At 47.3% G+C, this 13,241-nt stretch overlaps 1 protein-coding gene across 1 annotated transcript in view; it reads left to right on the top strand.

Moving 5' to 3' along the window:
* CRYL1 (crystallin lambda 1) overlaps positions 1 to 13,241 on the top strand; it is a 53,083-nt gene that overhangs the window by 2,575 nt on the left and 37,267 nt on the right. Inside the window, exons 2-3 of the mRNA XM_007664086.2 lie at positions 3,283 to 3,390; positions 6,867 to 6,993. Of these exons, the coding sequence (XP_007662276.2) occupies positions 3,283 to 3,390; positions 6,867 to 6,993 (235 nt within the window). The remainder of the gene's footprint in view (positions 1 to 3,282; positions 3,391 to 6,866; positions 6,994 to 13,241) is intronic.

The following is a 13,241-nucleotide window of genomic DNA, read 5'->3' as shown; positions in this document are numbered from 1 at the left end:
AGAATGCGGACAATGATCCCGCCACCTCTAGCATGCAGAGGCCTTCCACTTGAGTTCATCCACAGGTCGGTGATACTCCAGCCCCCAAAAGGCTGTTGGAGTGGGTGATGAACTAGAAGTGCAGTATTGGTCTAGTAGGCTGGTCGCATCGGAGGGGAACACCTGCCCTGGCTGGCGCTGGCTCTGGAAGAGGCGGCTTTCAACTGGCAGCTCCCTAGATATGCTCCGGGCAAAGGAGGCCCCAGTTCTCCTTCCCAACCCCTGCCCTTGTGGCTCCTTCCCTTCATGATAATAATAATAATAATAATAATAATATTATAATAATTGTGGTATTTATTGAATGCTTACTATGTGCCAGTGGGGTAGGTACAGGATCAGGTTGGACACAAGTTCCTGTCCCACATGAGGCTTACAGTTTAAGTAGGAGGGAGAACAAGTATTTAATCTCCATTTTACAGATGAGGAAACAAGTTCACAAGGTTACACAGCAGGCAAAACGACAGAGCTGGGATTAGAATCCAGGTCATTTGACTCATAGGCCGATGCTCTTTCCACTTGGCCACGCCATTTCTCATGTTGAATGGATGGGAGAGGAGTTCATTTTCCATGCCCAGGGTGGAAATAATGTGGTATCAGTCCCTGACCCCAAGTCATCCTGAGAGCACCAGGGAACAGAGTCTTTCTCCATTTCAGGAAAGAGAGAAGGAAGAAAAGAATCAGCTTTAGCTGTTTAAAATGCAAAATAGCACACATTTCCATCAATCAGCACATTTAATACTTAGTACAATGAGTATAGCAGAGTAGGTAGACATGTTTCTGCCCACAAGGAACTTACAGTCTAGAGGGAGAGGCAGACATGAAAATAAATGGTGGATATGTACATAAATGGTATAAGGCTGAGAGTGTGGTGTATAAAGGGTACAAATCTAAATTCAAGAGTAACCCAAAAGGGAGAGGGAGTAGGACAATGGGGGCTTAGTCAGGGAAGGCCTCTTGGAAGAGATGTGATTTTTAATAAGGATTTGAAGTTGGAAGAATCTTGGTTTGTTGGATATGAAGAGGGAAGGAGTTGCATGATGTGGGCGAGGGGTTGGCAGTGAGATAGACAACATCGAAGTACAGTGAGTAGGTTGGCATTAGAGGAGCCAAGTGTGCAAACTGGGTTGTAATAGTAAAGCAGCAAAGTAAGGTAGGGGGCAAGGTGATTGACTGCTTTAAAAAGATGGTAAGGAGTTTCTCTTTGATGTGGAGGTGGATGGGCAACCACTGGAGATTCTAGAGGAGTGGGGAAACATGGACTGAATAGTTCTGTAGAAACATGGTCCAGGCAGCAGAGTGAAGTGTGAACTGGAGTGGGGAGAAAGGAGGCAGGGAGACCAGCAAGGAGGCTGATGTAGTTAAGGCGGAATAGCCTGAGTGCTTTCAGCAGACCCTCCTTCATCATGTAAATAACCCAGCTAGAAATGGTGGTGCTCTATGGCAGCCATTTATCTACCAACCTAGTGCTTGAATTGAAAACTAAGGAGAAAAAGCTGCCTTACCAAAAAGTCACTTTTCATCAGATGGGGGTATTAAAAGTAGTGTTTCAATGTTTGATTATGTAAGGGGCCTCATGAGGAAGAAAGAACGTCGTGTTCATTTTTTTAAAAATGAAACCATCAATTCAGTGGAACTGTTTAAAGGCATGGTTACAGTGATCAGTTTATTTTAAATAATATAGTAAATGCTTATTCTTTCAAATGTTTGTTTTTAAAATATCCTTGCAGACTGCAGGGTGCAGTAACTTCCTCTGGCAGCCAAAATCCAAAAGGAGACCCCTCCCTTCTAAAGTGCAGCAGGGTTTGCTTGTTGTCCTTTCTGATCCTGCTGAGTTGACAGAGATCCAGCAAGTTTTGGAAAAGGTTTTTTTTGTAAGTTCAACTTTAGAACAAGAGATAAGAAGCCTTGCTGAGAGCGGAATGGAAAGAGAGCCACCTACCTCTTGGTGGAAAGAGGGGAGGAATTTGGGGGCATTGCTGCTTATGGAAATAGACCGACCTTCTCGAGACCTGAAAAAATGGCACTTTCCAGTTTGGGTCTCTCCGGGCTTCCAGTTATGCCAGAATTGGAATTAAGCAGGACCTGAGGGAGAAGCTGATTGTGTTCAGCCTGGGAGAAGTTGCTCATGTTCAGCTTGTTCCCTTCCTGAGGGTTTTAGGAGCCAGAGAGCAGTCTGGGGCAGGGTTGGGGGTGTCCTCTCTCCTGGTTGGAATTCACAGGCTTTTGGAATATGGTTTGTGTTAAATAGAATGGGATCAGCCCTTGTAGTGCAGGAAAAGGAGAGAAAGCTTTTTTACAAAGACAGAAATCAGCATTTCTTTAAATTCTCATTTCCTTTTCCCTCAGAAGCTGGCAGTACTTCTCCCTCTCTCTTGGCTTTCTAGAAGCTAGAGAGGAAGCCACTCACTTCTGAGCTCAACTTCTTGGGCTCCCAACTATAAGAAGCAGGGTGGGTGGGCTCTGTCAAGTATGCAGTAAACTTTGGTGCTAGGCGTGAACCCCATGCTCCTGGTCTGTTGAAAAGGCAAGAGTGCCCTGAAACCCTCCCAAACATCTTTGAAGTGTACAGCTGGGGAGCTAGAGAAAGAAGGATTCTGAGCAAGTGACCACCTCTCTGTGCCCCCCCCTCCTTCCCCCATGTACATGGGTGAACAATGTAGTGATTCCCCTCTTTGACTTTGATGATTTATTGTCCTGTCACACACGAATGACTGATGAACTTCAGTTAAGTCCCAAAGGCTCCAGGGCAGAGAGCGGCATGAGGAATTGACTCTAGTGCCAATGGCTTGGGCAGTGCCACTCACCCTCCTGTTCCTGCTGTCATGTCCCCACTGGGGCCCGGAGTGCTGTAGGCAAGTAGGCAGGAAGGGTACGGCGCACTAGAAACTGCAAACGGAGGGGTTTTATATGTAGGAAGTGTGTGCTGTGGCAAAGTGTGCCGTGACCTAGCAGGCGGTTGAAGGGTAGCCTCCACAGCCAAACAAAGGGCCAATCAATGGTACTTATTGAGAGCTTGCTATATGCAGAGCCCTGTGCTCAGTACAATACAACAGAGTTAGAAGACATGTTCCCTGCCCACAATGAGTTTACAGTCTACCAAATAAATACCAATGAAGCCACCCAAACTGTCTTTTTTGAGGTGTTAAATTCAGTAAAACAGAGGGGATAAAGCTACCCAAAGTGTTTTTCTAGGTCTCTCAAATTCAAGATGTCAGTAAGTATTTTTCTCTTTCTTTCTTTTAGTGGACTCATCGGGCGCAGCTGGGCCATGCTGTTTGCCAGTGGAGGCTTCAAGGTGAAACTTTACGATATTGGACAACAGCAGATAACCACTGCCCTGGAGAATATTGGGTATGTCAGCTGACTTTCCCCAAGTAGAAAATGGAAACTGCCCTTGCTATGATAAAGCAAGTCTCAAGTACTTAAATCTGTGTCTTGTCTCTGGACTTGCCATTTTGGAGAACAGTGCCTAGGGAACAGAGAAGGGAACTAAAAGCAATAACCCGCCAGTTGTTGGGTACTGGGAAGCTCTGAGGGCTCATGGGAGGTCTAGGGAGTGCTCCAATCACCCAGAGAGGCAGCAGGTGCAATACAGTCTTCCTCCCAAGCAAGCGAGTTCACAGTTCCGGCTTGCCGCAGGGATTTCCACTTGCTCCAGGAAAAACTCCATTTGCTGATACGGTGTCTGAGCCCAGTCCTCACTACTGCCTCTATCCCCTCTAGTGCCCCCTCCCCCTGTGGGAGGAGGACAGGGCAGGACTCTGGAAACACCAAATTCTGACTCTCAGCCTGGCCTGACGCTAGCAGTTGTCCCTAATAGAATTGAGACTGAATTTGAGTTGCTCTGAGATTGGTTCTCTGACAGTTCCAGAACCTACATCTTGGGTTGCCGAAGGGCACAAATTGAGTTCAGGATCAGATGGGACATGTCAGACTGGAAGGCTTACTGGTTGAAAGTCACTGCTTTTCATACTATTTCTCCTCCCTGCTCCAGGGAATTAATTAATTCATTCAATTCAGTTGTATTTATTGAGCACTTATTGTGTGCAGACCACTGTCCTAAGCGCTTAATTAAACCACCGGCCTACAGGTTACCTCCTACCAATACTGAGACACCATCAAGAATTCATTCCTGGGTGATGGTAACTTTTCTATTTTGGATCTAGAAAGGGCCCCCTGTGCCTCTGCCTCTGTCCGGGAGTGTTTTATGACAGTAAATGGCATTCATGTACACAAATCCAACTAGAAAAAGAGAACAACTCTTTCCGGACAGAAGAGACTCTGTTTTCATGACCCATCTATATTTCAGCAGAATTTAAAAGCTTCCAGATGTAGAGCTGCTTGTGCCTTTTTGGGAGAAAGAAAATACAGCTTTGTTATGAAGTCTTCTGACTGACCACCTGCTCCCTGCAGCGTGAAATTCCTCCCATGCCGGCAAGCTGCCTAGCAAAACACCTTCAGGGTGTATTGACTGGCCTCTTCTCCCCCTCACACTAGGCAAGGGTCCCACCCCACCCCAGGGCTTCTCTTCTCTATCGATGCACCTACTTTCCTGTGGGAAAACAAGGGTCCGGAGCTGCCCTTGGTGGGTGTCACCCTTTCCTGGGGACGTTGAGCATTCTAAATGGGTGGGGGCTTATTCCCCTGCTCCCAGTCAGGATCCATGAGCTGTGTGGACAAAATCACACAATAGGTGTCTCTCGTGCAGAAGGGCTGCTCCTCTAGACTGTCAGTTCGTTATGGGCAGGGAAGGTGTCCACTAATTCTATTGTACTCTGCCAAGCACTTAGTACAGTGCCCTGCACATAGTAAATGCTCAATAAATACTGCTGATTGATGTAACCCACAAACATGAAGCCTGAGGTCAGCTGTGCGCACTGATGGGTGGGGGTCTCAAGAGCCCTACGCTTGTGGTGTCCTTGCATATATTTGTTCTTCTTTCTATAACCCTTGAAATAAATACCAAGAGAAGGAAGCAGTAAGAAAGAAGGTAGGTTTAGTTGCTTTATAAGTCCCTGGATTCACAGCGAGGATTCGGTTTCACGATAGTTGGTGTGGGTATCAGATCTCTACCAGTTTCTGGGGTTCGTCCTTGAGATCTTTGTACCAGAAAACCAGCATGAATTTCCAAAGGTATTCTCATCAGAGACTAATCCCTCTTCTTGCCCAGATTAAGAGTTTTTTGCATTCAAGATGCTTGTTCACTTCCCTCTGATTTTTTTTCCCTTCCAAAAGTCAGGTTGGAACCCAAGCCAGTGATGCAAAAGCTAATACGAGCTCAGGGTTTTTTTGTTTGTTTTTTATGGTATTTCTAAAGTGCTTACTGTGTGTCAGGTACTGTACTAAGAGTGTGACCCTTTCCCCCAGGAACTCTCTTGTCAGGAAGCAAAAGGCAATGCCAGATTTGGATCCAGGGTCTGGCATTGTTTTGTTCTGATGGACAATGCCTGGCAAAGATGGGGGCGGAGAGGTCACCTTCAGGACCCCACCCTTTTGGTAAGGGACTTCCAGCTGCTAGCCAGCCCAGTGTACCTTGAGCCCTAGATTGCAGACAAACATGGCAGAGCTGCCACATACCCCTAGAGGGGCACCATTTTGGATGTCTCTTGCCTGCTCCCTTTGACAGCCCAGGAGGTCTGGGAATCTTCCCTTTGTTGAGTTGGCAGTGTGTGGGACGGTTGGAAGAACAACACTACCGGTAGAGGCAGTTGTTCCATCCCTAAATACCAATAATAATAATGATAATAATTATGGTACTTTTAAGTGCTTACTATATGTGCCAAGCACTGAACTAAGAGCTGGGGTAGATACAAGATTATCAGGTTGGACATACCCCATCCCACATGGGGCTGTCAGTATAAACAGGAGGAAGGAGCATTTACTCCCCATTTACAGATGAGGAAACTGAGGTGCAGAGAAGTGAAGTGACTTGCCAAGGTCACACAGCAGAGAGTCCCAGAGCTGGGGTGAGAACCCAGGTCCTCTAACTACCAAGCCTCTGCTCTTTGCACTAGGCCACACTTCTGTATATGACTCCCCTCTGAGTTCCAGGGCTCATTTAGCCCCTATTTGAGGTGAGGGGAAGGGGAAGGGAGTGAAGAGGGGAAAGGATGAGGCCTGTCAAGTGATAGCTCCATGGCCTGGTGTTGAAAATTCTCCCTAGAGAACAGAGATGGACAAGCTGTCCGGGAAAGATGCTTAGAAAGTACTCTCTTGGGGCAAGGGAAGACTTGTCTTTACTGAGAGGAAGTGCCTGTTTGGTTTGGCCACTTCCTGGTTCTCCCCATGCACTCTTTGCCCACATGGCTGCCCTCCCATGTGCCATCTGAGTCTTCAGCTCATGCTTGAGGTGAGCCGACGAGATGAACATTTCTCCTGCAGCCCTGAGTCTTGGATCCCCGCAGAAGTGTGGCAGGCAGTGTGGCCTAGTGGCTAGAGCATGGGCCTGGGAGTCAGAAAGAAGGACCTGGGATCTAGTTCCAGCTTCACCACTTGTCTACTCTGTGACCTTGGACAAGTCACTAAACTTCTCAGGGCCACAGTTACCTCGACTATAAAATAGGGATTAAGACTGTGAGGCCCACGTGTGGCACGGACTGTGTCCAGTTGGTTGCTTTTGTTCACCCCAGTGCTTAGTAAGGTGTCTGGCACACAGTAAGGGTTTAACAAATACTGACTAGGCCAAGTTCCCTGAGAAACCTCCCGAAATGACCATGTGGCTTTGCCGAGCCTGCTCCAGGGCACCGTATCTTAAAGAAAAGTGGATCTTGGGGGCTGGGATTGTGGTGCTACTTTGTGTGAACTCCCCTTGTTGGTTTTTTCCCCAGGAAACAGATGCAGGAGCTGGAACGCAGTGGCATGCTGAAGGGAAGTCTGAGTGCCCAGAAGCAGCTGTCGCTCATCAGTGGTTGTTCTGATATAGAAGCAGCAGTAGAGGGCGCCATCCACATACAGGTGAGCTGAAAAACCTGCTCCTCCTCAGAGGCAGACAAAGAGAGAAAAAGAGAAAACAAGAACTAACATGAACTCGAACCAACATCCTGCCAGGGAGGTCCTCTGAGGTGCTGGTTTCTGAGGGCGGGGGAGTGGTGGGGCATTTTGGGGTGCGTGAAAGGTGGCAGAGAAGGAATCCATGCGTGATCTTTAATTGAGGACCCATTTTTTTAAATGGTATTGGATAAGCGCCTACTATGTGCTTGGAACTGTTCTAAGCACTGGAGCAGGTAAATGCTAATCAGGTTGGACACAGTCCATGTCCCACATGGGGCTCACAGTCTTAATCCCCATATTATAAATAAGTTAAGTGAGGCACAGAGGAGATAAGTGACTTGCCCACAGTCACAAAACATACAAGTCGCAGAACTAGGATTAGAACCCAGATCCTTCTGACTTGCAGGCCCATGCTCTACCCACCGGGCCGCACTGCTTCCCATTTTCATCTAGCAGCTGTGCTCATGCTTCTCCGAGAGCTGAATAGTGTGAGAAATAAGATTTTGCTCCTCTGAAGTGTCCATGTTCCTTAAAGAACATTCTTTAAGAGAAGCAGGGGGCTTAGTGGAAAGAACACAGGCTTGGGAGTCAGAGAACATGGATTCTAATCTCAGCTCTGCCACCTGTCTGCTGCTGTCTGCTTTCCTTGGGCAAACACTTAATTCTTTTATGCCTCAGTTACCTCATCTGTAAAATGGGGATCAAGACTGTGAGCCCCGCATTGGGACAACCTGATTACCTTGTATCTACCCCAGCACTTAGAAAAGTGCTTGGCACATAGTAAATACTTATCAAATACCATTATTATTATTATTATTATTATTACTTGCAGTAATGCAGTGCTGGGGGGTGTCTTGATTTAATTTTTTTATGATGGTCTGAGATGACTGTGATCTAACTTTCCTGGAAACTGGTTTTGGACCGGCTTTGGTCCACACCTAGTACAGACATAGAGAAGATGGAAACACAGCCCCGAGCACAAAAATAATTGGAGCAGTCTGGCTTGAAGAACCCCAAGTTTCAGAATGTTCTAAAGAAAATACTGCAACCCAATATATAGTGTAACTTCTCAAGAATGTAAAAGCTTTAATTATTTGATTATGTAGAATAATCCAGTAAAGATCACTTTTGTGCCTCACTTTTGCCAAGCAAGCATTCCCAAGATTTCACACTTGTATTTTTTTTCCCCAAAAAGGAGAAAATGAATTGTCATTTTATGAGATGAGTGACTTCTAATGGTCAGCAGGCCTGACTTCTATTGTTTTGTTTTGTTTTTTCATGGAAAAATTTCTTTAAGAAGTCAGGGCCCAGATAGTTTTTGCCCCAAATATTTTGCACTAGTAATTCTTTCCCTGCATTCGGATATTTTCTAGGTTCACATAACTTTCTTTGGTAGTACCAAAATGTCTTTCTATTATTGTCTGACTCTGAAAGATCTTGTCAGTCTTGTCTCACTAAAGGCCAACCTATCCCTTCCACTACATGCCATTTTTGTTTTTGTTCCCTATAAACTCATTGCAAATGTTGGTCCCACTCCTCGGGGCCGATGGTCTCCACAGCTTTGAGAGCTGGATTCCCGGCAGCCGCACTAACTCCAGCTCTCTGACAAGACCTGAGTGGTTCCAGTTGTGGTTGAAAGACCCAAAATGGCACATCTCTGCCTGGTCCCTCTTGAAGCTTGTCCCCACCTCCTCTCAATCTCTGCCCCATTCTCCCCCAGCATGCACAGTGAAACTCTTTGGGATTCGATCCATTTTATGTGGTCCAGAGAAAGCCGATGTCCTTGTTGGAACCTGGTATGTTTGCTGTCATAGGTGAATGGACTCAAACCAAATCCCCACGCGCCCATTTACACATCAGCGAACACTCACCTATTGCCAAGCACTCGGGCCGAGCCTTTGGGAGCAAACCCAAAATTCTGGGCGTGATGTTATGTTTCTTGCATAATTGACACAGTTGAGTGTTCAGCTTTGAATCAACTACTTACTAAGTTTAGAATGATGTCTTATTTAATCCATTCTAATTTCTTAATGCTATATAATAGATATTTTTTTCCTGACCTAAGATAGAAAGAAAGTGTAGGGGGCACACACCTCTTCCCTGGCAAAATGCTCTCCCTACACAAACAAAGCTGAGACTGTGACCCCTTCCACCTTCCTTATGAAGCCTTCCCACATTCCCTCCCACACCCCTGGACCTGCGGGGCTCTCCAGTGGCTCATGGTAATAGACTTACTAATGGTATCTCTGCACTGTACAAGGACTGTCCAAGCATCAGTGTCTTCCCTGGTCGGAGGAATTGAAGACAGCTGTGCCATACCGGCCATCCCAGACTTGTTCATAAGCAGCTGTGTGTCCCCTGGGGCCTGGGTTGGCTTCCTGTTGCCTTGTGGGAAATGTTGGGCGGCACCTTGTGCAGTGTCTTCTCTGCCGTGCAGTTGACTCACTGGGGAGTCCACTGGGTAGGACGCTGCTAGGAGCCCCGGGAATGGTCGAGGAAGTTCAAGGCCCGGTGCGACCTCACAGAAAACAGACTGGCTTTCCTAAATGGTGAATATGCCATAACTAAAGTTTGGGGGGCACAGATCAAATAACAAGGGTAACTGGGTGAATGAACAAATAACAGATGAAAGCCAAAGAGGAGACAGGAGTGCAGAAGCGGCTGAGGGTGCGGCCTGGAAGAGGTATTGACGAGATCAGCCAGTGGAGGCCCCGGGGAATTTTTAGAAGAGTTTGAAGGAGGGAGAGATGGGATTTGGAGCTGCTAAGGAGTGAGATCGTGCCAGACAAGGAACATGGCTTGAAACGTGGGATGGAGATGGGAGAACTGAGTCCGTTTAAGAGGAAGCCATTTAAGAGACGCAGAGAGCTAAAGGCCAAAAGTAGTTGGAGAAGAGACAAGGGAGAGTCTGCTGGTGGTCAGCTGCAAGATCCCTTCTCCCCATCACCCCTCACAGGACACCTCCTCCATGATGCTTCCCATGGTATTTAAATACCCCCACCGACCCGCTTCCTGTCTTTACCTCTGGGGTTGTATTGAATCATATTTATCCACATGCTTAGTGTGGAGCATTTGGTGAGTTCTCAGTAAAGACTTGTTGACTGATTGACAGACCCATTCTACCTAGACCATGGGCTCTGTTCGCTGGCTCCTTGACTGCTTTCCTTCCCCTTTCCCAGGCCACCTGGAGCCCTGCCGGGAGGAATTGCTTCACCCACTTTCCACTGCTGTCTCTCCCTTGCTGCCCCTTCCAAGTTGGACTTTCCTCCTCTTTGTCACAGCTCTCCTACTGCAGTTCTTGCTCTCTTTCTTTGCTCCAATCAACCATACCTTCTTTTGATTCCTGTTTTCTGCTTTGGTCCTTAAACCTTCATTTTCCCTAATGAAATTTTCCACTTATCAGGCAAACCTCATTCTTCTCTCAAGGCTCCTGCCCAGGGCCATGAACTGATCCCCAAAGATGACCTGTTTAGATACTGTGTGACCCAGGCCCCCTCCCTTGGACCTTGGACTCTGAGCATGCTCTTCCACCTCTGCCTGCATTTACATCTGCGGACCCTGAGTCAAAATAGTGCTCCAGTGGGAATCCCACCACCTCCCACGAGCTTTCCCCCGTTTTTTCCCAGCACTCTACAACCAGCTCTAGCCCATAGGAACTTATTTACACCCTTCTTAGCTCTCATGTACACTTATTTTTCTATTGAGACTCCCATTAAAATGTAAGATACTGAGGACAGGAAACCTGTTACTACTTTATATTTCCCCAGATGCCCTGCCCCAAGTGGGTACTCAGTAAATGCTGCTATTACTCCTGCTACCGAATTGGCAAGTAGTGTGAGGTAGGCCTCCTCCTCTTCCCTCTCCTCTTCCCTCCTTGTCCTGTTGCTGACAAAGGAGGAAGGAGCTCGGAATAGTCCTGTATATTTAGAGATAGAAGAGTCCTGGGAAGTCCCATTAGGTGTGCTGATTGCTTTCTCCCATGAGTAGTAATGCCTTGGTTTTGGGGGGAGTTTTGGGGAGATGGGGTTTTTTTAAAAGATATTTATTAAGTGGATACTATGTGCCAGACACTGTTCTAAGCACTTGGGTAGATGCAAGCTAATCAAGTTGGATACAGTCCAGGTCCCTCATGGGGCTCACAGTCTTAATCCCCATTTTACAGATGAGTTAACTGAGGCACAAAGGAGTTAAGTGACTTGCCCAAGGTCACACAGCAGACACATGGTGGAGCTGGGGTTAGAACGCAGGTGACTGTGGCTTCCAGGCCCGTGCTTTATCCACTAGATCACACTACTTCTCCTTCTTTGGGGACAAGGGGAGATGGGATGGCTTCTTTGATTTTGAATCAATCAATGGAATTTATTGTGTGTAGAGCAGTGTACTAAGTGCTTGAGAAATATTTTACGGGGTCTCTAGCTACAGCATCTGTGGAGACTTGGCCTGTGTTTACACTGGGGTCTGCGTTTGGTCTGGCCAGGGTGGTTGGGTTTCTGACTGCAGTGATGAGGAAAAGTGGTAACATGTTGGTAACCTGCCTGAGGGCCATGGGAACTGTTCTAATGAGGGTGGCTACAGGGCACCTGCCTGGTTCCAGGTACTGGCAGAGGCAAGAGTAGGTCTTGGCAGATGTCAGTTGTCATCCTTGGAGGGACTCTCCCCCTTCCTGCTCCATTGATGTTGGTTGGGGGGCCATGGGACATGTTCGTGTTGGGGTGAGGCAGTAGCAGTCATATTGGTCCCTGCCTCTTCAGTTTCTGTCTCCTATTCTCAGAGGGTCACTGTTCAGCTGGGCACCAGGAGACAAAAAGGAAGCTGGCACATGGAGAGAGAGTGTGCTTGAGTGTATGCACTCACGTGCCACCCTCCAGCATCAATCCCCTTCCCCCCGATTCTGTACCGAGGGAAGAACAAAATGCCTGAGAGGAAGAAAGGGAGAGGCATAGGGGGAGTGAGAGATGCAGTCTGAGCTGGGCTCTTGAGCCTAAAATGTCAGGCCCAGTTGTGGGCCCAGGAGAAAGAGTAGTCAAACTATGTATCTGGGAATCTTAGCCCTCCCTTAGGGCCACAGTTGAAGCACTGCTCTGGACTTCCATGGTGGCGAGATTGTGTTTCTGACTCTCCATCCATTTCTGGGGTCCATTCACTGGTTCCTGGAACCCTAAAGCTCCAGTGCTCTTCTCTTGTCCTTTGATCATTTCAGCTACCTGGATTAGGAAATTCCCAGAAAGGGAAAAGGCACCATTGCTGTTCCTTGAGGTTCTGCAAGGAATCAGCCCAAAGTGGGAGCCAGAGTCCTCTGGACAAGTTTTTGAGATCAAGATCCCAGAATGATGGTGTCTACTGAGGGTGCGGAGCAGATGGGAGATCATGGTGGGGAGCAACCCGGGGAGTCTGGGGCAAGGGACCCACACAAAGCTCATGGGTGGGGCAGGGGTCGGGGCAGAGACGCAGGCAGGGCCAGGGTCAAAACGTTTCTTAATGCTTTGCTGAAATGGAGGTGTATGCAGGAGGGAAACCTGAATTTCCAGAACTCACTACCGTTTTGCAAACTAAATCTCGTCTGGCAAGAAAACACTCCTCGGTACTTATCCCAAACACAAGCCGATTCTGGAATGCTCCCCTAAAGCTTGGATTTTTCAGAGTAACAAGGAATGCAAAGACCCTATCAAATCCCTAGAACTTTAGATCCCAGTAGATTGATTGAAAATTGTGGCTGTGAATTTGAAATCCAGGGCAACAGCCAGTACACTTTGAAAAGCTGTGGGTTTTTTTTGAAAAGCCATTTGGTAGCTCTGTTGCTAAAGTTTAATTTTTTTTGCTTTTAGATAATGCTTCATTTTTAGTTCTTTGTACCAGATGTGACAGCCCTGATGATGAAATTTACCACTGGGGGCCTGTGTGGGATCCATGGTCCTGGCCATTGTCCCTCCACAAAGGACCAAGGGTGGGTCTTCATGCAAATGAAAAGACTCCCAGAGTTATGTTGAAAACGCAGTGGATTTCTCAAGGAGAGTATTATTTGTGTACTTGAGAAATCTCTTGCAACTTGACTCCGGCAGCCTTTCCATTTGCATGAAGACTCATCCTCCATTCTCCAAATCCACCGGCCGTTTTGAAACAAAGAAGTTCCTTCCTGAGTCTCAGGTCCCGGGTTCCCTGGGCAGCAGGACCCTTTCTCTCTCCTTTACCCGGTGCTGCCTTGCTGACACGTA

Source organism: Ornithorhynchus anatinus, chromosome 20 (genome assembly GCF_004115215.2).
Source record: "Ornithorhynchus anatinus isolate Pmale09 chromosome 20, mOrnAna1.pri.v4, whole genome shotgun sequence".
Classification (NCBI taxonomy): domain Eukaryota; kingdom Metazoa; phylum Chordata; class Mammalia; order Monotremata; family Ornithorhynchidae; genus Ornithorhynchus; species Ornithorhynchus anatinus.
The sequence above is the reverse complement of the archived record's forward strand: the minus strand, read 5'-3'. Positions and strand labels throughout refer to the sequence as shown.